Source organism: Mustela putorius, unplaced genomic scaffold (genome assembly GCF_011764305.1).
Source record: "Mustela putorius furo isolate JIRA1106 unplaced genomic scaffold, ASM1176430v1.1 tig00003863_pilon_pilon_pilon, whole genome shotgun sequence".
Classification (NCBI taxonomy): domain Eukaryota; kingdom Metazoa; phylum Chordata; class Mammalia; order Carnivora; family Mustelidae; genus Mustela; species Mustela putorius.
The window spans coordinates 24,501,114-24,524,486 of record NW_025422015.1 but is presented as its reverse complement, the minus strand read 5'-3'; the positions used below and the strand labels follow the sequence as shown (position 1 = coordinate 24,524,486).

Sequence of the window (23,373 nt, the reverse complement as noted above, 5' to 3'; positions counted from 1 at the left end):
ACCTATAAAAGGGATACTATATCATGACATATCATGTTTTATGCCAGGACTGGGAGATTGATTAACAGTAAAAAATAAGTCACTGTAATTCATCATATCACCCAAATAAAGAAAGAATTTATTTATTTATTTATTTATATACAATAAAGCATTGCCCAAATTTATTATGCATTTGTTATGAAAACTCTCAGCAAAAGAAGGGAACTTCCTGAAATTTTATAATAAGATGTACTGAAAACCTCATCATAATTATCATCATCATAGACATCATCATAATAGTCAGTGAATTACTGATTTCCCCTCTGATCAAAAACTAGGCAAAAATGTCTACTTTTACCACTGCTATTCAACATTTTTTTTTTTAGTCTTTTTAAAAAAATTAACATATGACATATTATTTGCTTCAGAGCTACAGGTCTGTGATTCATCAGTCTTACACGATTCACAGCACTCATCATAGCACAAACCCTCCCCAATATCTGCTATTCAACTTTTTATTGCAAGTCATAGCGAGTGCAATATGACAAGAAAAAAGTGTAAAAGCATACAGATTAAAATGGAAGAAGTAACACTGCCTTTGTAGATAACATGATCCTATACATGAGATATACTGAAGAATCTACCTATAGCCCATTTGAAGTGACTTTAACAATTTTGCAGAATCCAATGTATAATACTCAAATCACTTGTACTACTATTAGCATATTAAATTTAATGTGAAACATTAAATTGAAAAATACAGTTTATAATAGCAAAACACAAAACACTTAAGAGGTAAATTTTAAGGTAAATTTTAACACATACACATTGAACACTACAGAGCAGTGCTTAGAATAAAGATGTAAATAAATGAAGACAGGCTGTATTAATGGATTGGAAGACTCACTGTTGCTAAAATATCAGTCCCCTCAAAATTAATCTGTAGATTCAATGAAAAGTCCCTCCTATATTATTTTTTGGGGGTAGAAATTGATGAGCTGACTGAAAAATGTATATGGAAATGTAAAGGACTTAGAATAGTCAAAAGAGTTTTGTTTTGCAAAACAAAATTGTAGAGTTTACTCTACCTAACTTTGAAGCTACTATAAAGCTACAAAGACTGTGATATTGGCATAAATAAATATATTATTTAGAGTCCAGAAATAGACCCACATATGATCAACTTCTGAAAAAGGGACAAGGTAATCAGATGGGGTAATAATGATTTCTCCACAGGTGGTGCTGAAATGAATGGGTATCTGCATGAAAAAAAAAGAGTCCTTACCTGAAGTACTTTACTTCATAGCAAACACCAAAATTTACTGAAATAAATCATAAACCCAAATGTAGTAGCTATGATTATAAAATCTCAAGGAAAGAATAGAGAAGATGGTGTTCACCGTTTTGGCCCAGGCAAAGATTTCTGAAAAATGGGACACAAAAGGTATTAAGCATAAATGAAAAAAAAAATCTTCATAAATTGGACTTAATCAAAATGAAACAGTTCTTTTCTTTGAAAGCAGTTGTTGGTTTGTAAACCAGTGCCGATGGATAGGGGTCAAGGAGAGACAGAAGAAAGGCGGAGTACTCCAAGACTGGTAGGTAGTAAGTTTAATGAGCAAGGGAACTTCCATGAGGCTTGTCTTAGGAGGCCTTAAGAAGAGCTCTATAGCCAGTTGTCAGAATCTTGAGTCTGTATAGAGGTCAGGCATTCCTAGGTTCAGGCATATCTTTGTTGATCCTAGGTTCAGGCATATGTTTTCAACAATACTACTGTCCAGATGTTCTCAACAATACTACTATCTCAAGGCTGTGTCCTTGAGGCAGCTGTAGTTTTGGGAGGGCAGGCAGGCAGAATGCATATTCCAAGGACAGAGGAGGAGCCTCTGGTTTCCTGAATCCATCCCACAGGTCAGCTGGAAGTCATGTCCTCTTGATGACCTCCTCCAGCATGAGTCAAGAAATTGAAAAGTCAACCCACAGCCTGAGAACAATAGGCACTATATAAAGTGTATTAGACAAAGAATTTTTCTCCAGAATATATATTAAAATCTTACAACCTAACAATAATATAACAAATGAGCAAAAGATCTGAGCAGACATTTCATAAAAAAAGTAATATAAATGCCCAATAAGGACATCAAAACATTTTCAGCCTCATCAGAGAAAAGCAAGTGGCAGTGCCAGTAAGGTATCACAGTGCAACCTAGAGAAGATAAAATTAAATAGCATCAGTGGTTGGTACACATGCAGAACATCTGGAACTCTCAAATCTTACTGGGGGAGTTTAAACTGATAGAACCATACTGTAATAGTTCATACTTCATAGTTTCTCACATACTCACCAAGTACCCCAATAATATCACTCTTAGGAATTAAGAAATACAAACATATGTCCTTTCAAACACTGTATTCAAATATTCATGGCAGCTTTATTCTTCATAGCTCAAAACAGGAACAATTCAAATTCCGCTCAGGTGAATGTATAAACAACTTATGATAATCCATGTAATAGACAATATTTGGCAATGAAAAGGAACATACTACTGACATAGAGCAACAGCATCGCCATACCTCCAAAATACTGTGCTAAGTGACGAAAAGACCTTTCTTTTCTTATTCCATTTATATGAAATTTCTGAATAGCTAAAATAATCTATAGTGGCAGAAATCAGAGCAGTGGCTACCTGTCTGTGTGGGAGGCTGTAGAAATTATTGCAAAAGGGCAGAAACATTGGGCAAGTGACAGGCTTAATTGGGGCCATTGTCAAATGCGAGTTTACATTTTTAAAAATGTTTTTAAAAGATTTTATTTATTTGAGAGAGAGGGAGAGATAGTGTGGGTGGGGAGGGGAGAAGCCAGAGGAAGAAAGGTGGGAGAGAATCTCAAGCAACCCCACTGAGTACAGAGCCAAACATCAGGCTCAATCTCACCATCCAGAGATCATGACCTACACCTAAACTAAGAGTCTGACACTTAAATGACTGAGCCACCCAGGAGGCCTGGGAGTTTACATATTTTAAACATATCAAATGGGTGCATTTATTTTGTGTAAATTGTACCTTAATTAGGTTGAAGAAAAATTGCTCTGATATTACTGGTTCTGTATCTTAATTTTTGTTAAATAATTTTACAATTTTTCCCCTATGTTGAATCACAAGCAGAGTTGATAGCAGAGATCATAGTCTTATTCTCAAGACTTGAGCCAGACTCCATTTTGCAATTTCCACCCAAAAAAAAAAAAACCACCAAAAAACAAAAACCCCACCAAAATAAAACAACAACAAAAAACTATTATAGAGTTTCTTAGAACTAATATTAACAGAACTAAAAAAGATAGATAATATTGAGAGCTATCCATTTCCTTGGGCATCATTTGACCAGATGTTCTCAATCAGTCCTGGTAGGAACAATACCTCCTTTATTTTGCTGAAAGGAAATTCATAGATAATATCACTTACTTTCAATATAGTATTTAAAAACTCAATATAATGGCTTAAGTATAAAATAAAAGAGGAAAAAAAGTAATCTATATAAAACAAGGTATATCTCAATACATAAATGTTTGGATAAAACTTACATTTAGTAGTTTGCCTATATTTAGTAGGCAAAATAGAAGCCTGAACCTATTCCTAGAGTCACCATCAATGCAACAGATGTGTATTGATACTGTCTGGGGGACACTACCATGAACAGACATAGTATCAATGATGTGATTTTTCTGAGATGGTAAACACCTCCTGGTAAAGTTCAGAAACACAAAGTATAAGATTTCCTCCACTTACATAGTAGTTGCATCCTGGAAAAAAAAACAAACAAACAAACCTGCAAAACATTTTAGGTGCAGCATAGACTTAAATTAGGCTTCAGATATAATTTTTCACCTACATGAATGCCCAGTGGCCCATTCGGAAGTCCCTGGTTAGTAGCATTGTCCCACTCAGTATGGGACAACTAACTCTGGGACCTCATAGTACACTGATGTCATTAGTACTCCCAATCACCGAGTAAGCCAGCAGACAGCCTGCAAATCCCATAAAGACCCAGTAAGAAGTTTTCAGGCACAATGGGAACCTCCGATCATAAAAGAAAAAAACAATAAAAAAGCTAGCAAGGAGCTGTCATTGGAAGCTGGGGTGGCAGGAAAATTCTGAGGTAAAGAGAAGCAGTTTGGAGCCTGAGAAGAAATGCTGGCTAAGGCCTTTATCCTATTTTAACAAAAGTCCCCTGACTGAACTGAAAACCTTACTTTTAATTTAACCTTTACGTTGGTCATAAGCATTGCAGTGGAGCAATGGAGATTTAAAAATTTTGTTCCACCTTGGTTGTCCTGCCCTCAGTCTATCAAGCAGTAGGTCAGTGCCCTGGCCTGACTTACAGAGGCCTGGAACGGCCTTCAGCCCCCTGGTAACTTCACAGCACCCCAGGGCCTTTGGGACGGGGCTGTGTCTAGCGTTGGGTCACCTGGGTACACAGTGCCCGCACACAGCTTTGCCAGGCCTTCTCAGGAGGTCCATCCACTTGGCTTCGGTCAAGTTCCCAGCTGTGCAGACTTCCCACAAATAATGTTTTCCATGTGTAGAGACTTTACGGATCACAAAGTGCTTTCCTATCAGTTACCTCCTTTAATTTAAAAAACAAGTTCAGCTAACAGATCAAGCTAAGGAATGACCCCTTCTCCGAGGGAAGGACGGCTATAGGAAGGGCTGTTTCACCGAGGACCCTTTAAGGGCCTGCGCCTCGACGGCTGCGGGACGAGGGCCTGGGAAAGAGGAGGGAAGGGGAGTGTCCTCTTTCTGCCCCCACCCTCCCGCGGCTGCAGAGCCAAAGCCAGGGGGGGCTGTCTCCTCCTCTTAGCCCGCAGCTGCTGCTCACAAGCCCGGGCCGGGGGACTGGGCGGCAGCGGCTCCTCGGGCTCTCGAGACTTGGATCCGCTCAGGGCCACCGCAATGCCAGGAGCGGCCGGGGTCCTCCTGGTCCTGCTGCTCAGCGGGGGCCTCGGGGGCGGCCAGGCGCAGCGCCAGCAGCAGCAGCAGCAGCAGCAGCAGCAGCAGCAGCAGCAGCAGCAGCAGCGCCAGCGGCAGTCCCAGGCACATCAGCAAAGAGGTACAGTCGAGGAACGGGCTCTAGGTTCCATCCTATGCGGGGCTCGGGGCCCCTCACTGGTCCCTTCTTCCAGCAGTCCCGGGGCAGGGACCGATTTCTGGCTCTGCTCTCGGGTAACTAGGGCGAGAGGCGCTGAGCCGGATGCCAGGACACTTTCAACTCCCTGAGTACATCGTGGTGGGTGTGTTGGGGGGATTGCCTACCTCCCCTCAAAGAACATGAAGCCCTTTTTCATTGTTCATTCGTTCTGAGAGAACTTGCTATCGCTTTTACATACTGCCAACTGATTTCCGAAATCTTCCAAAGTGGCAAACTTTTTAACCGCTTGAAAAATCAAAAGTTTTTCCAAATCCGATTCCATCCCTGCAGAGAAATGTTTCCCAAGCTGTGGCTCATCTTGGAACTTTATGGAGGGCAGCTGAGACTTTTTTTTTTAAGGACTTTGTTTCTAACTATTTGAACAGAGTTTGTAAAGTAGTTAATTAAGTGGTTTTTTTTCTTTCATGCCAGTGGGACCTCCTCATCTTTTTCCGACTCATCCTATCTCACGTATCCTTTTTTTTTTTTTTAATAGTGAAATTTCTCCTCTGACTTACATACAGACAAGACTTTTATGTCATGTTGACTTTAATTAAAACCACAGTGACCAGATACATACTTCAGGGGACTTTGGAAAATGGTTTTATGTAATGTAACTCAAATTACTCTCTTCAGAGTGCTGTAGTGTTTTTATGCATATAATTTCTGATGCTCTTGGGAGTCTTTGAAGAGTTATTTTATGATCATGAATTTTGAAAGAAGCACATGTACAGCGTTTTAAAACATAATTTATAATACATCATTTTAGCAAACATTTTTATGAGTCGGAAAACATGTATTAAAGTAAAAAATATTTAAGGTTTGGTTTCAAATATCAAAATATTTACCCTAAGAGTACAGAGTCTGGAGGTTAGCAGCTTTTGAAAGTTTTGATGAGACTGAATCTGTCAAAGTTTTGAAATACATGTATCCCTCTTTAGTAAACTGGAATAAAGTTATGTCTAACCATTTTGATAGTTTTTATATCTAACATTTCTAGCAGTACTATTTTATCTTGAAAGGAGTACAATCTTCTTGCTACAATAATAACTCCATAATTAAAATTCCTAGATTAAAAATGACCATAAGTTCACTATATAACTTTTTTCTTCTATTTTTGCTTTTCCTTCTCTGTGAGGTAAAATGGGGTCAGTGTGGCTTAATTAATAGAATTTATGAGAGTGAGTTTGAGAATATCTCTGGCTGCTGATTTTTAAAAAATAACTGCTTTAAAATATTAGCCTTGCTTAGTTACATGATATCTTTTAACAATACGTATTTATTTAATACTGTTAAGCAGCTGGGAGCAAAGAAAAGCAAAGTTCCCTTGGAGTGGAGCAGAAGCTGAAAGCATGCAGAAGACGGATCAAGTGGGTCACTGAGAAATTTCCTAGTGTGCTGCGCAGCCCTCTCGTTCTCTCTTCTTCCTCTACTCCATTTCTAACTCTACTCCTCTCTTTTCTCTTTCCCTCTTCTCATCTCTGTCTCTCAGTCTCTTTCTCTCTCTGTATTATATAAGATAAAATTAACTCTGATTTCTGTAGCTAAGGTCAATGCAGAAAGGGAAGTTTATACTGCCGTTCTGTTCAGAGATCACTTGAATGATATATACAATAAGGAATTCTGAGCAAAATAGTTACAACATAGAATCTACTATAGACTGCTATCTCCTGCATCCTAGAACCTATTAATCTATTATTATAGATCGTTTGTGATATATTTCAAGTTTGGCTCAGGGATAAATGGTTGAAAATTGCTAATATTAAAAGTACATATAAGATATGTTTTATAATACCTTAAATTTATATAGTTTCCTAATTTTAAAATGCCTTGAGCTTATTTCACCTTCAACTATTATTATTATTGGACAAATTTTAAACTGGAGGCTTGGAGTAGTTGTGACTTAAATTCATGAAGCTGATAATAACTTAATTTTTAACAGCTAAAGACACCTCTAGTGTTGTTTATATGCTAAAGTTCCCTTTTTTATGGTACCAAGATTTCTTTCATTTATTGTGGGGGCCATGTTTTCTTTTTAACGTGGTTCTGATAAAGCACACTCTAAGTGAAAATCACTGGATATGAGTATGACTGACCAAGTTTTTGGCTATTACCAACTTTTCTCTTTTTGATTATACTAATGTTGACTTTCTTGGCCAAGCATTGATTGTTTAGAATGAGTTCTTTTTTCCCTTATAGTATGGTGCCATTTTATTAAGAATATTGACAGGGGCGCCTGGGTGGCTCAGTGTGATAAAGCCTCTGCCTTCAGCTCAGGTCATGGTCCCGGGTCCTGGGATGGAGTCCCACATCGAGCCTCGCATTGGGCTCTCTGCTCGGGGGGTAGGGGGGTAGCCTGCTTCCCTTCCTCTCTCTCTACCTGCCTCTCTGCCTACTTGTGATCTCTGTCTGTCAAATAAATAAATAAAATCTTAAAAAAAAAATATCGGCAGAAGCAATCATTCTTAAATGTTGTAATTGAGTTAGAAATTTAACCAGATTTTTTTTGTTTTTAATTTTTTCTTTAAAATCTTGTGTAGTTTCTCTAGCTCAATGAGTTGTACGAATAGCATTGATTCAGTAAAAATGATATTCTAAGGAAATTTTTTAACTAGGTATGATTGACAGAATAAAATGATGTAGTCAAAGTAGTTCTGTGTTTCAGCAAGGCAGTAGATAAAATCTTTTCCTGATATTCTTATGAATAATTTGTGGAAGTGGGAATCTAATGGTAGGTAAATTGCAGCTGATTGGAAGTTTCTGAAGAATATTGCCTAGTGGTTTAAGGTTAATTTGGAAAGATGTCTCTGGGAGTGTGATGGAGGTTTTCTTATGTTCATTTATCCCGGTGATAGCCTGATGGAAAACATAAAATCCAAGCTTATCAGAACTGCTGGTGGTCCAAAATTGATTCATGTGGCTAAACTGGTTAGTAACAGATTCAGGAATTTTGGAGGTCTATATAGCCTGGACCATGAACAGAACCTATGGAGAACTGGTTTTGTTAATTTGTATGCAGACATTAAATAACTTCATTTACCCTCTTCCAAAAATGTTTTGTTTCCATTATAAATACAGGGATGAGTACAAAAACAGGAGGAGAAAGGGCAGTCTGAATTACAGCAAGTTCAATATGAGCCTATAGTGTGACATGGTGACAGAAAAATGAACTCATAAAAAGACTCATAGAAACAGAGAGAGCTGTTGTTCTAGAACACATTGGAGTGCTTCATTGACAAACATAGGTCAATTCAGAGGAGGAAGAAGAGAGTAGTTAGAAGTCTGGAAAGATTTCCAGAGGAGGACTATCTCAACTGAAAACTATTCATTTGGAAAAAGACAGACTTAGGAAATCACAAGTGATATCCTGAAATTTGGGGATGGCTGTTTTGTGGAAGAGAGGATAAGATGTTCTTTCTAAATCCTGAACTCAGATCCACAGGAGCATATGACAAAGGGGAAGGTTTGAATTAAATAAAATGAGAAGAAACCTTCTCTTTCTTCTTGCCCCTCCCTGTTCTGAGCTGTTCAGAAATTGTGTGTTGGAGCACCTAACTTCTAGAAATGTCCATGTGTGATCAGAGGTGCGACTGGTCAGGGATGAGTTAGGATAAAATGCCTTTACAGAGACATAGTTATAACTCATCAAGTGGGGCGCCTGGGTGGCTCAGTGGATTAAGCCGCTGCCTTTGGCTCAGGTCATGATCTCAATGTCCTGGTTTCAAGCCCCGCATCAGGCTCTTTGCTCAGCGGGGAGCCTGCTTCTCTCTCTCTCTCTCTCTCTGCCTGACTCTCTGCCTACTTGTGATCTCTCTCTGTGTCAAATAAATAAATAAAATCTTAAAAAAAAAAAAAAAACTCATCAAGTAAGTCTCCAGTACTTCCTTAAGCCCCCAATTCTAGTATTACAGTCTATTGTTTTTGGAGTGCATACTTGCATTTGAACTTCTGAATTCTTAAAGATGTCAAGAAAATATGAAATGTATATAAATGTGTTTTTAGATACCTTCTGGGATTTAAAATAAAAACATGTTTGAGATGATCCTCACTCATTTTTGGCAAGAACACTTAAAATTTTCATATGGAATTTTTACATCACATTAATTGCATGGTTCTGAAACATCCTATGCTATAAAATATGAGAATGCTTCATGAATTACCTGAGACTTATTAATTTTTTTTGTATCACTTTTGCTACATATGTAATTTTTGTACATATGTTTGCTTAGTCACTACAGACTGGCCTAATAGTTTAGTAAAAATGGTTCATAACAGAAAAAATGTAGGGTTAAGAATAAGAACATACTCAACATTAACAATTATATTATAGATGTGGTAGAAGTTTTTTAAAAGATATAAATTTTATATTATATATTTTATCTCACATGTCAGTGTATCCAAATTGCTGATTGGTCTTATTCCTAAAAGTTTTCTATCCTAGGATTTCATGCAAAATAATGAACCAAATCTCCATCAAGAATTGCTAGGAATTATGAAAAAAACTGCACATGCTTTGCCAATTTGTCCCTAATTCATTCTGAAATATGGGATAACGGTCTCCTATACTTTAGTAACACAGTTTTACCAATAATAACCAAATAGTTTATAGCTCTTTGGGATATATGAACTATGACTCTGTAAAGAAAGCACGAGTCTATATATTTATGGCAGAGACTTAGTTAAATTGGAAGAAGAATTTCTGAACTAGTATGACTTAGAGTTTTTATACCATTCAATTATATTACAATAGTGATATCTCAAAAAAGTTTACTTTTTGGTAGATTTCACATATTTGTATTTTCTTAGTCCCCATTTATTTAAAGCAGATCATTGTCACTATTTTTTTGTTCATACATTTAATAAATTCTGATTATTAATTGACAAAGACTGTTGTGATAGACTTTTCAACTTGTACCTTGGAGACCAGATTATTGTTCCTCCTTTTAATCCAAACAGATTTTTAATCATTAAATGATTAAAAAAAATTCACTGAAACTTTGAGCTTTCACATCTTTCATAATCTGCTTTAGAATTATGGGGCCTGAATTCTGGACTACTAGCAAAGTAGAATTGGCAGAATAGGAACAGTTAACCTTGACCTAACCCATGCAGAGCAAGATGAGTGGGGTGGCTGGCTGTCTGAATTAGACAGTGCAAATGCATGCTTGATTTCAGTCAGCATAACTATTTAGTAGGATTCTACTGTGTGGGTGTAGTATGGCTGGAAGTTTCCAAGTAGGGTAATAATAATAATAATAACAACAACAAATAATAACTCCAAGTCACCTGTGTAGGTTGCAATAGGTTCTTTTTTCGCAGCTGGAGATTAGGAAAAAGGTCGGGAAGAAACTGTTGTCACTGATCAGACAAATTGTTTAGGCTTCCAATGTACAACATTGAGGTTTAGGAGCATGAGTTTAAACTGGGTAAGTAGGTAGGAACTTAGGCAGAAGTCCAGTTGTGGGGATTGAGAAAACAAAGTAGAGGTTAGAGAAAGACAAAATCAGAGTGTCACATGGCTCTTGAGACTCATGCTGGGCTCCGTGTATACCAGTCAGACAGAAAGAGGATGGGTTCTTCACTGTACCAATTGCTAAGATGGAGTTCAGGAAGTTGTGCAGGAAGTTGGTGAGCATAGGACTATGTGTAATGGAATATGGTTAATGAATGACTGTGTTCAGTAAGTAAAACAGAAAAAAAATCCCTGCTTTTCTGGAGTTTATATTCTAGTTGGGGTGGAGATGGAGACAAATATGAATATAGAGTGAATAAGTAATGTATGAATACCTATATTTTTAGAATGTAGTGAGTGATGCACAAACATATATACCAGGGTAAGAGGGGTTGGGGGTCTAGGAATAGAGAGAGATTGGTTGCTATTTTAAATAGAATGATAAGGGTTGACCTCCTTGAGAAGGTCACATGTGAGCAAACCCTTGAAGGTGAAGTGGGAGTGATCCATACAGACACCAGGTGAAAGAGCTGATGCCCTTAGTGCAGGGAGCAGGTTTATAAAGGTCTACAGGTGAGCCCAATGCAAAGGGTCAGAAAACACTCGGGAGCTGGATCATTGTAAAGAATTTGCCTTTTAGTTGGAGGGAGATGGGTGGAATTGGAGAGTTTTGAGCAGAGTTAAATGAATGAATGAAATAATAGCTAATATTTCTTTTCCCAGAGGGGCTTTAATCCACTTCACTAGACCAATAATCCAAATGTAGTATCAATTGAGCTCCATTTCCTCCCCCATACATCTCATTCTTAGAGTATAGCTCAGTGACTCCATTCGAGAGTATTATACCTCAGCAGTCTATCACTGGGAAACACAAAGGTGTTTTGTAAATTTTTCTTTTTTCTTTTTTTCTTTTTGGCATCTCCATCCTATTATGATTAAAAGAATTTCAGTATCAGGTGCCTGCATGGCCTAGTCAGTTAAGTGTCTGACTCTTGGTTTTGGCTGCGGTCATGATCTTGGGGTGGTGAGATTGAGCCCCTCAATTCCCCCCATCAAGCCCTGCAGAGTCTGCTTGAGGTTCTGTTTGTCCCTCTTCCCCCACCTTATGCACATGTGTTCTCTCTCTCAAATTTTAAAAAACAAACAAACAAACAAAACAACTAATTTTAGTACCTTAAAACAACTGAAGTAAAGGGAATTTCTACATATCCCTTCATTTGCCCAGTGTTCTTAGAAATATGCCATTTCTTTCTTTCCTTTCTTTTTTTTTTTTTTTAAGATTTTATTTATTTATTTGAGAGAGAAAGAGAGCATGAGCAGGGGGTTGGGGCAGAGGGAGAGGGAGAAGCAGGCTCTCTACTGAGCTGGGAGCCCATTGTGGGACTTAATCCCAGAACCCTGGGATCATGACCAGAGCCAAAGGCAGACACTAAAATGACTAAGCCTCCCAGGTGTCCCTAAGTCATAGATTTCTTAGAGTAATTTTAACTAATGTGGATGTTAAAAACAAAAATATGTATATCTTGGAATTCTCTTTTATTATTTTTAGTATCAGAGCTAAAGTTTAGATATTATTTTTTTTTAATTTCTTTTCAACTTAACAATTCATTGTTTTTTTTTCCTTTTTTTAAAGTTGTTTTTTAAATTTTTAAATTTCTTTTCAGCGTAACAGTATTCATTGTTTTTGCACGACACCCAGTGCTCCATGCAATCTGCGCCCTCCCTAATACCCACCACCCGGCTCACCCAACCTCCCAAACCCTGCCCCTTCAAAACCCATAGGTTGTTTTTCAGAGTCCACAGTCTCTCATGGTTCATCTCCCCTTCCAATTTCCCTCAACTCCCTTCTTCTCTCCATCTCCCTATGTCCTCCATGTTATTTGTTATGCTCCACAAATAAGTGAAACCATATGATAATTGACTCTCTGTGCTTGACTTATTTCACTCAGCATAATCTCTTCCAGTCCCGTCCATGTTGATACAAAAGTTGGGTATTCATCCTTTCTGTTGGAGGCATAATACTCCATAGTGTATATGGACCACATCTTCCTTATCCATTCGTCCATTGAAGGGCATCTTGATTCTTTCCACAGTTTGGCAACCGTGGCCATTGCTGCTATAAACATTGGGGTATGACCCAATGATGTACTGTTCTAATGACTTCTTTTATAAAATGAACTTTGAAATGTTACCTATTTTTACAATCAGAAACTTATTCTATGTTCTGTTTCAATTTTTATAACTTATTTAAGGACTGCTGTAAGTCTTGCAGTAACCTTTGGAGTAAAGTAATACAGTTTTGGCCTGACTACATTCTTTTAGTTAGAACAAGAGTTAGGTGGAGAAAATTGCATAGCTTCTCTCTCTCTTTTCTTCCCTCTCTTCCTCCCTTCCTCTTTTAATATCCTGCTTATGAATAAAATGAGGTTTTCAAAGAGATAATTCTAACAAATACAACTTTTAAGAAGATATGGAAGACAAAATTTCACTTAAATCTTACCAAAAGCCAGATAATCACAATCTCATTATAGCTTTGAGGCATAACCTAAATTTACATGGTGAGTTAATACTAGACATTTGCTTGTCACAGATATATGATATGGGTAATAAAACAGTGTTTTTTCTGGTCATCTTGAATGTGGATTTTAACATGGAAATCTGATGCTATTTGGTTTTTATTCAGACAAGTGACTTTTAGAAAAAGATCATATAGTGTGTTAGAGGTTATTATTCATAGCACTGGCTTTCTGTGACAGTCATAATCTAGTTCAAATAGCAAGTTAATCTATGCAAATAAAGAATGACTGAGACCTGAGGAACTATTTAGTGCCTGGCACTTAGGAAAGGCACTTTGCATAACGTTAACAAAGGCTTTCTATGTAAGGTCCTCTTAGTTGACCAACAAGCTGTGCTTCTCTGCAAGTTTCTTTTATACAACAGCATCTTGAGCACCAGATGCTTTAGACTGTTTAATAGTATCTAGCTCGTTGTGGGCATTAACACATGGATTTACCTAGTAGAGTTGTCTAGTAGGTTAATATAATTATCTTCATTTTATAGAAGGAAAATAGATGCCTTGCAACTTGTCAAGGAAAAACACAAAGTCCAGTGCAAGCTTTCGAATTAGAAATTAGGATGGGGTGCCCGGCTCGCTTAGTTGGAAGTGTACAACCCTTGATCTCGGGTTGTGGGCTTGAGCCCTAGGTTGGGTGCAGAGATTACTTAAATATATTTAAAAAACAAGAAAGTAGATAAGTTTCTGCTCCCAATTTTTTGGATCCTACATCGTCAACTCTTTTAGACTTTTAAATGCTTTCTTATCTTTTATAAAACACCTTGAAATAATCATACCTCCATTTCTGAGTTCAGTTAGTCTAATTAGAAAACAGAGTCACTGGGTATTGTGAAAGAACAAGAAAAGTGTTGTCTTTAATGGTCTTTTTCATTTAAATACACACAAAACTATGCAGAAACACACCCATAATGCTTACAATTTTGCATAAATGTAAAAATATTTGTCAAATTTTAGTTTTAAATTCTTAGAATTTCGATTATTGGACACTGGACTATAAGAAAGTATTAACTGATTATGGCTTTCCTGAAGTCACCTTATATACATAATGTCAGTGAGCTAGAAACATAATGATATTTATTATAAAATGAATCCTTTAAAAAAGGTCTATATATATGTGTGTATGTGTATATTTATATTTCAGTGAATGAAATGAACATGAACCAAACATGTATACCTGATTCAGAGAAGAATTAATATCAAAATTCCTTTTGAAAGAAAGTAGAGCACTGGCATTTCTGTAAAAAGATCTAAAGAGTTCAATCTGAAATTGAACTTCTCTGTTTGAAAATTTTGCAAACTTCCTACAATGTAGGTGTATGTGTGGCAACAATGAGTGTATATGTATGTATCATTTACAGTTTAGAACTCACAGTACCTAGTTAATGTATTTAGTATATTTATATTAGTATATTTAATATACAAAGACATTTAGCCATTTGATTTGTTTTCTTAAATCAGATTTTCAGTTTCATAAAAAATCTTGAATAAAGGAATCTAAGAATTAAATTTGCAGAGAAGTCTAGTTGCCTTTAATAAAAGATTATGAACTACAGAATAAATTATAAATGGGATCATTATATTTTTTTAGTCCAGTAGCTGTACCATTGAAACTCTAAGGTGTACTACATTTTAAGTTGCTTGCAACATATAAAGTTCTATTCTAAAGGGGAAATAAGGTTAGTAGAGTTTGCCACATCGAATATATTTTTTCTAAAGCCTGTATAGCTACCTCAATTTTCTGGCTTATTGCCTGCTATGCCTTTTTCAATTACCGAATAAAGCTGAGAGTATGAAACAGAATATGAAGTAGAACAATTGTCATTTCAGGGAGCTACTTTATCTCATTGGTTTGTTGTGAGGAGTATATAAAACAATGAATATAAAACATGGAGCATCTATTAGGGCCTAAAAAAGGTGAGTTTCCAAGATGCTTCAAGAAAACTGAACTAAGTTTAAAAACTGTCTTGGTGTCAAGAAATTCTGTCTTAAAGCAGCACTTTTCCTCCAACACTGTGTTATACCAAACTCAGCTGAGGCTGTGTATGAAGGAATTTGCTTAAATACTGGAAAACACAAATGTATGAATTCAGTTTTATTTGGAATTTCTGTTGTAATGTTTTGCCAGTCTGAACTTTATAGCTTAGCATGCAGAAACTACCTATCAAGATATACCTCTTTATAACTTTAATTGTCATATGCATTCCTCTGCTTTGGAGAGAACTTTGAATAGTAGAAAAAGTGTCTTTGGGAGATGGCAAGAATGGGATTCATAGTCATGTTACTCTCTTTTATTGAGATCAAAAACCCAAATCAATGGAGCTTAAATTTCCAGTTAAAGTAGAATTAAATTAGATAATACATGTAAAAATAGTTGGCAGCTAATCAGTAAATATTAGGTCTTCTTTTTCTTTATTGCTTGATCATAAAGCTCAAAAGTGATATTTGCAGTACATATGAGAGCAGTTTTGCTTAAGAGGGGTGAAACATTCTAGAATCTTCCTTGAGTAGACCCTAAAAGACTATAGATAGCAAGCTATGTCATTGAAGAGAGATGGAAGAATTCTACCAAGGTCACACAACAAATCAGTAACAGAGATAGGAAGAAACACAACGTCCTATATTTAGCTAATAGTTATGTTGATAGCTCAATGTGAGAAGTGATTTAGACATGTAACAGGATAGAAATCTTAGCAATACTTTGTGGCTATTTATATTTTAAATATGATATAATTAACATTTTTTCCTAGGAATCGCTCATTTTTGGACATGCATTTATTAGGGTTTGGTAAACTATTTTTTAGAGAAGGGTTTTAATGTGTAATAGGTAAGAAAATTGTATGGTCCATAGTAAGTGCTGTATAAAGATTATTTATTATTTTCAGCGGATGAAATACGTGTCATCACTGACATCTGCCTGAGTAGAGAGGGTAATTCAGTATCTTTGACACACAATGAAAGTTAATGTCGGATGGTCTTCAATGGAAAGTATAATTGAGTTATAGAAAATCTCTCAAAATAGACCCTCTTTATTTGGACTCTTTCTGTTCACTAAGGTAAAAAAAAAAATAGTCTTGGAACACATTATTTAATACCAATCTAGATTGGGAAAAGTTTTAGTGTGTCTTCTTGGTGAAATTCTAAGAAACCAAAGCCCAAACCAAAAACTACCTCAGGAAATCGCATAACCGCAACAGATCTCTAGGGAGACCTGCTTTTATAAACTTGGTAATGTCAGATTATGAAAAAGCTTTAGACAAAAACATTTCTTATAGGCCCTTTGGCTCTTCAAAAAATTTCAATCATGCTTAACATGTAATACAACCATCCGGCTTTTCAATCTAGCACATTAGAAAAATCACTGGATTTCCAACTAGAACTCTAGGATACAAGTTTTGCCACTAGCTCTTCAGAAAGATATCACCTTAAAGAGCAGATAAGTCTTCTAACTATTCTGAAGTTCAATTCTCCATCCAAAAAAATATGTTTAACGTTCAATTATATCTCCTGGAGATGTTATAAGAGTTAATTAAAATATACAATATGAATAACATTATTAATAATTCTGTTCATTATTAGAGTAAATTATAGGTTTGGCCGAAGACACTGATGGTTTGTGAAGTTCTGCTTCACCCCCTTCCTTGGATTTTTTTTTTCCCCCTTCCTAGTGGCTCTTAACTGTATTTAGTTCTTCTGTATTGAGAATCATGACACATTTTCCTCCTTTCTTTTTTTTTTTTTGTTATATACCTCCCAGTAACAGAAAAAGTTAATTCATATGGAAGGGAAATATTTTAAAATGCATATCCTATCTTTATTGATTTTGCACATAAATATACTTTATATGCAGACAATATTACATTTAAAAATTCACCCGAGCACCTGGGTAGCTCAGTCAGTTAATTATCTGCCTTCAGCTCAAGTCATGATCCGGCATCCTGGAATGGAGGCTGCCCTGCCCCTCCCTCTTCTCCCTCTGCCCCTCCCCATGCTCATAATTTCTCTCTCGCATGCACTTTCTCAAATAAATAAATAAAATCTTAAAAAAATTCAAAATTCATTTTCATTCTTGTAAAACATATTTTTTGTCAGTTTCAAAAACTGATTTTATTCAAGGGTTCCTGATTCGATGCTACCTAAGATAAGCTAAGAAAGTGATGCTGTCCTACAGTTCATTATCCATTTAGGGTTTGAAAGCTTTAGCTATAATTTTGGACAAAACATTGCTCTTTGAGACCATTTTCCATATCCTAGGAGATCCATGATTTTTTTTAATTAACCCATGACTATGTTTGGACTATTCCAAATATAATTCCATGAATTAAGTTAAATTTGGTTCAAGTATATAATGAATCTAGCCTGTTTATGATTTTCATTTATGTACTAAGTGAAAAACCACTCATATTCAGACAAACTTCATGAACAATTGCTATTGCAGAAAGCTAGGAGGGCATTTAACCAGTTAGTTTCTCTTTTATGATCTTAAGCTCTTTAATAATTAGAAATTAATAATGTTAAGTTACACACTGATAGGACTGTTTGTCTTTTATTTTTAGCTATTGCTTTATCTCCAGTGTCCAGTCTGGCATATGGTGGGCATTTAATTAAATAATTGTAAAATGAATGAAGAAGCCACTCTTTGGTTAGACCCAAAGGGTGCCTTTTTAAAAAATTTCACATGTACTGTTTTTCTTAATGCTTTTATATCTTAGTATTTTTATAAGTTATACATTTCCATAAATACTGAAACACAGTGGCACAGATACAGGGTATTGTTGCCAATGACACTTAAGTGACAAATATAATATTTTAGAAGTATTTTAGAATGCTTTATCTTGCTTTTAAGATGTACTTTTCCCCCTAAGGGTATTTCAGGAAGAGCTGAGCAATTTTTGAGCTTTGGATGAGGAATGAATATTTCTAGCTTAGGAGTTTTCTGATGTGAGAACCTTTTGAACAAGACTTATAATAGAGAAGATTAAGATATAAGTTCTACTTCAACAAATGGTATTTGGAAAAACTGGTCAGCTATATACAAAAGAATGAAATTGGATGACTTTCTTAATACCCTACACAGAAATAAGCTCAGAGTGGATTAAAGATCTAAATGTGAGACCTGAAACCATAAAAATCCTAGAAGAGAACACAGGCAGTAATTTCTTCAAGATTGACTATAGTAACATTTTTCTAGATTTGAGTCCTGAGGCAAGGAAAATGAAAGCAAAAATAAACTATTGGGAGTTCATCAAAATCAAAAGCTTCTGTGCAGTGAAGGAAACAATCAAGGATACTAAAAGGGAACCTACTGAATGAGAGGAGATATTTGCAAATGATTTATCTGATAAAGGGTTAGTATTCAAAATATATAAAGAACTTACACAACTCAATGTCCCCAAACCAAATAATCCCATTTGAGAATGGGCAGATGACATGAACAGACGTTTCTCCAAAGAAGACATACAGATGGTCAGCAGACACATGAGAAGGTGTTCAACATCACTTATCAGGAAATGCAAATCAAAACTATGATGAGATATTCCCTTATACCTACCAGAATGGCTAAAATAAAAAAACACAAGAAACAAAAAGCACTGGAGAGGATGAGGAGAAAAAGGAACCCTCTTGTGCTATTGGTAGGAATGCAAACTCATACAGCCACTAAGCAAAAACAGTATGGAGGTTCCTCAGAAAGTTAAAAATAGAACTACCCTATGCTCTTGTAATTGCATTGCTGGGTATTTACCACTAAAATACAAAACCACTAATGTAAAGGGTACATGTACCCTATGGACATGCATGAGAAAGAAAAAGAGGCAAACCAAGAAGCACTCTTAGCTATAGAGAATAAACTGGTGGTTACCAGAAAGGAGGTGGGAGGGGCATAGGTGAAATAGGTGATGGGGATTAAGGAGTGCACTTGTGATGAGCACTGGGCAATGTATGAAATTGTTAAAACTCTATATAACACACCTGAAACTAATATAACACTGTATGTTAACCATATTGGAATTAAAATAATACCTTAATAAAATAAAAAAAAATTGTATCCCAAAAATGATGTAAGTTCTAGGGATAGACTAGAGAACACTCACACAGGGAGGCTTGGTTAACATGTTTCCATTTTTCTTTGTCTCCTTTTTAGCAAACACTGCAATCCTTTATATTTTAGGGGGAAAAAAAGCTTTTGAAAAACTATTCACTAGGCCTCCACAATATGTCAAATAATGTATGTGCTGTGCCCTTAAATGTGATTTCTTTCTTAGAGTTATTAAAAGTCAAAATGATGACATACTTAATAAAAGATATTTGTAGTCCAAGAAAATTGTCAGCCCGTATTCTTATTTTAGGAATGGAACTCTAAGGCCAGGTGGAGCTGATTTTGTTTCTTAGTACCTTATCCTTATTGTGTAGGACAGAGATTGACATGTGGAGTGATCACAGTAAGAATCAATGATGGACAGAAAGGATGAATACCCATCTTTTGTATCAACATGGACAGACTGGAGGAGATTATGCCGAGTGAAATAAGTCCAGCAGAGAAAGTCAATTGTCATATGGTTTCACTTACTTGTGGAGCATAAAGAATAACATGGAGGACATTGGGAGAAGGAAAGGAAAAGTGAATTGGGGGAAATAGGGGAGAGGAAGCATGAGAGACTGTGGATTCTGAGAAACAAACTGAGGATTTTGGAAGGGAGGGGAGTGGGGGCATGGGTGAGCCTAGTGGTGGGTTTTGGAACACTGGGTACTGGGTATGGTGCATAAACAATGAATCTTGGAACACTGAAAAAAGTAAAATAAAAAAGAATCAATGATGGAATAATAGAAGAGCTAACTTTCAGGAGGGAACACATACTGATAGGTTTTGGGAAAAAATGGAGATAGTTAAGATATGATGCTATCAAAAGTAGACAGTTAAAATTTTTACTCAAGATAGAATTTACTTTGGGAGGGAGACAAACCATAAGTGACTCTTAATCTCACAAAATAAACTGAGGGTTGCTGCGGGGGGAAGGGGGGTTGGGGGAAAGGGGGTAGGGTTATGGACATTGGGGAGGGTATGTGCTATGGTGAGTGCTGTGAAGTGTGTAAACCTGGTGATTCATATACCTGTACCCTGGGGGATAAAAATATATGTTTATAAAAAATAAAAAATTATTTAAAAAATCAATTAAAAATCAATTAAAAAAAGATAGAATTTACTAAGACATGGAAGAAAGGTGTAAGATCATGGAATGCTAAAATATAATGTTCCAATTAAATGGTTAAATGTAAGTGATGCTTCCAGAAGTTTACCTCCTATCATTTTAAATAGATTATAAAAAGTAATATTCAAGGCTTCCCACCTGTTTCTTTTATAACTCCTCCGTATTTTCCAAGATCGTTGCTTGGAAAGAATTATCTCTACTTTTTCTAGATTAGTCCATCTTTTGTGAGAAAGATAATTATCTCCCACTGTGCCTTTACTAAGTTGTTTGAGCTATCAAGAAAACTTCCTTTTTCCTTAGCACATCTTAGGTTTCGATGTCCTATCTCTTCTTTTTCTACTTTTAAAATGGAGTTAACATTGGGGCGCCTAGGTGGCTCAGTGGGTTAAAGCCTCTGCCTTCGGCTCAGGTCATGATCCCAGGGTTCTGGGATCGAGCTCTGCTCCACTGAGAGCCTGCTTCCTCCTCTCTCTTCCTGCCTGCCTCTCTGCCTACTTGTGATCTGTCAAATAAATAAATAAAATCTTAAAAAAAAAAAAAATGGAGTTAACAGTTCATTTCGTCTAGGTCCTCACTGGTGAATTCACGGTGTCTGATCATTTCTGTTGTTAAAACCTCCCAGATCATTATGTATAGTATAAAAAGTTATGTCATTTACTTGATTTCTCATTTTTCTTATGTGTTTATGTGCTGATAGGATGGGACAGGTGGAATTTGTGTTGAAATCGTATGTTTTCTTCTTTTTTAACACCAATTGCGGCACCTTGGGATTGAATTCTGTGTGAATTCACTAGGCCACAGCAACATTTTTCAACTGGGAATTTACTTAAAAATCCTAGGAATGTGGCATACTCTTTAATTTTTATTCTCTTGGTATGTGTTCTTCATGGATAAAGAGATGGTAAAATGATTGAAAAGATAACAGGAATCAATTAATAAAGAAGCTCTGCAGTCAACTGTAGAATTATTGTCATATTAACAAGTTTCTTTCAAATTAAATATTCCCCCTAACCTAGGAATTAATATTAAACAATTTTTGTGTTCAGAGCTCAGCTAATACAACTTTCAGATAGAGCAGATCCTATAAAGCAAATGTATTTAAGTAACTACATAATACAATCATGATTTCCATGGAGAGAGAAAATCAAATCCTATCTGATGGTCTTAATTGCAGCCTCCTTTCCACCATGCCATTATCATACGTTTTACATTTGTGTAGCACTTGGTGTCTAGGATGTTTTATCATCACTTCTATGTCTCTACACAAAGCTTTTGAGTATCATGTTGTATAAATGAGTATACTGCCGTGGTTGGAGGGAAGGGGAATCAATACTTAAAATGATAAATAAAAAAAAGAGAGAGAATCCCACATTTTCTAAATCCCAGACTTGCATTTCAATTCTATATACATTTTTGTTCTAATATGAAATGTAACAAATTTTTTTAAAGGGAGAAAACTAATATGAAAATTGTAGCATTATGATATTTATGGATGGTAGGGGTATGATTTTTGAAAATAGAATCTGTGAATAATCCATGACCTGTTTTTTTTTTATTATTTAGTCCAGAAATGATGTTTTCTCATGTTCTCCAGAGGAAAACCTGAATTATTTTATCTATGTACTTAAGATATTACTCACTCCTTCCTCTACTTAATTGACGTGTTTAATTCATTTTTATATTCCATTTATAAATATGACCAGACACAAATCAGGACATGCATATTGTATTGTTATATATTAACACACACATATTTTCTATCTTTCACAGTGGCTTCGTGTATGGTTTCATATATTAGGGAATTATAAATTGAATTTATGATAATTTGCTTAGTAAAATATTGATGTTAAAATCTAATGTTACTTTGAATATTGCTTTGAGGACTATGGGAGACTTACAGTGAAATCATCATTTCACCAAGATTTCTTTCTAATAAGTCATTCACCATTACTGGAATTGTATTTTGTGCATTATATTCCATTGACGTAATTTTAAACTTCCATTCTTCTTCACTATAAATGGAATTTCATTATATCTGACTCCACAATAAGTGGGTTACAGTATCGTTGACATTTAGTAGAATTACAGATCTTAGTGTCTTTTTATACTCTGCATTAAAATGTATTATGTGCTCCTTCAATTCAATTTCAAAGAGAGTACTATTGATTTACATAGTTGTTGTATAGAAGACTTCTGTGAAACTCCATCGCTTGATTTCATTGTAGGCTTTTTTTTCCCTAAAATCATTTGAAAATATTTTTTAGTGTGTTTGCAACTATTGGATAAAAATGAGATAAAACTTAAGAGATTATAAATATGCTTGTGTGAGTTTTCTCTATTCTCTTTAGCAGTAAGTCTTTATGAAACCTTTGTGGATCTTAAGCTGTAGCTTTCTCTTGCAACTTCCTTTTATTTTATACTTTATTATGAAAGCCCTTGTAGAAAATTAAGCATTATACGTAGTGCTTAGAATGCCTTTCTCTTTTAAAGAGTGAAATGAAAATATTTCTTTTGTCTCAAGCTCAGGGGCAGAAGCCTAGTGGGAATAAGCTTTTTTATCTGGAAACTTGTTTGGGACATTTGATGGAGGGGGCTACTGTGGAGGCTGGGGAAGGAGGGGTGCTGAAGGAGGTAACAAAGACAAGGGACTTCAGTTCTAGGAGGGCACACACTGGGATCGCCTCATCTCTCCCTAGATCTCAGAAGTAGGCATCCAGCTGCAGGTAACCCCTTTTTTGGCTCAGAGGGGCCCTTAAAGGAGCAGACCCAAAGGGGGAAAAATTGCCCTAGAAGAGTCAGAAACTTTAGTTCTAGAAGCATGTCAAGGGTCTGAGACCCAGGAATGCGTAATGCCTGGGCCACATCCACTCTGTCTACTTTGGTAAGAGGAACATTCAAAATTCATCCAGGTCCAGATCCCCCAGTAGGTCTGCACTTGGACCTTACCACTCCTTCCCCTTTCTCCTCTTCCTGCTCT

General features: G+C 36.0%; 1 protein-coding gene across 5 annotated transcripts in view; it reads left to right on the top strand.

Moving 5' to 3' along the window:
- The first annotated feature begins 4,785 nt into the window (after nt 1–4,785).
- The window catches only part of LAMA2 (laminin subunit alpha 2), a 637,158-nt gene continuing 618,570 nt past the window's right edge, over nt 4,786–23,373 (top strand). For all 5 annotated transcript variants that reach the window (XM_045066381.1, XM_045066380.1, XM_045066378.1 and 2 more), the window contains exon 1: nt 4,786–5,086. In XM_045066381.1, coding sequence (XP_044922316.1) covers nt 4,930–5,086 — 157 coding nt within the window. In that variant the 5' untranslated portion in view covers nt 4,786–4,929. The remainder of the gene's footprint in view (nt 5,087–23,373) is intronic.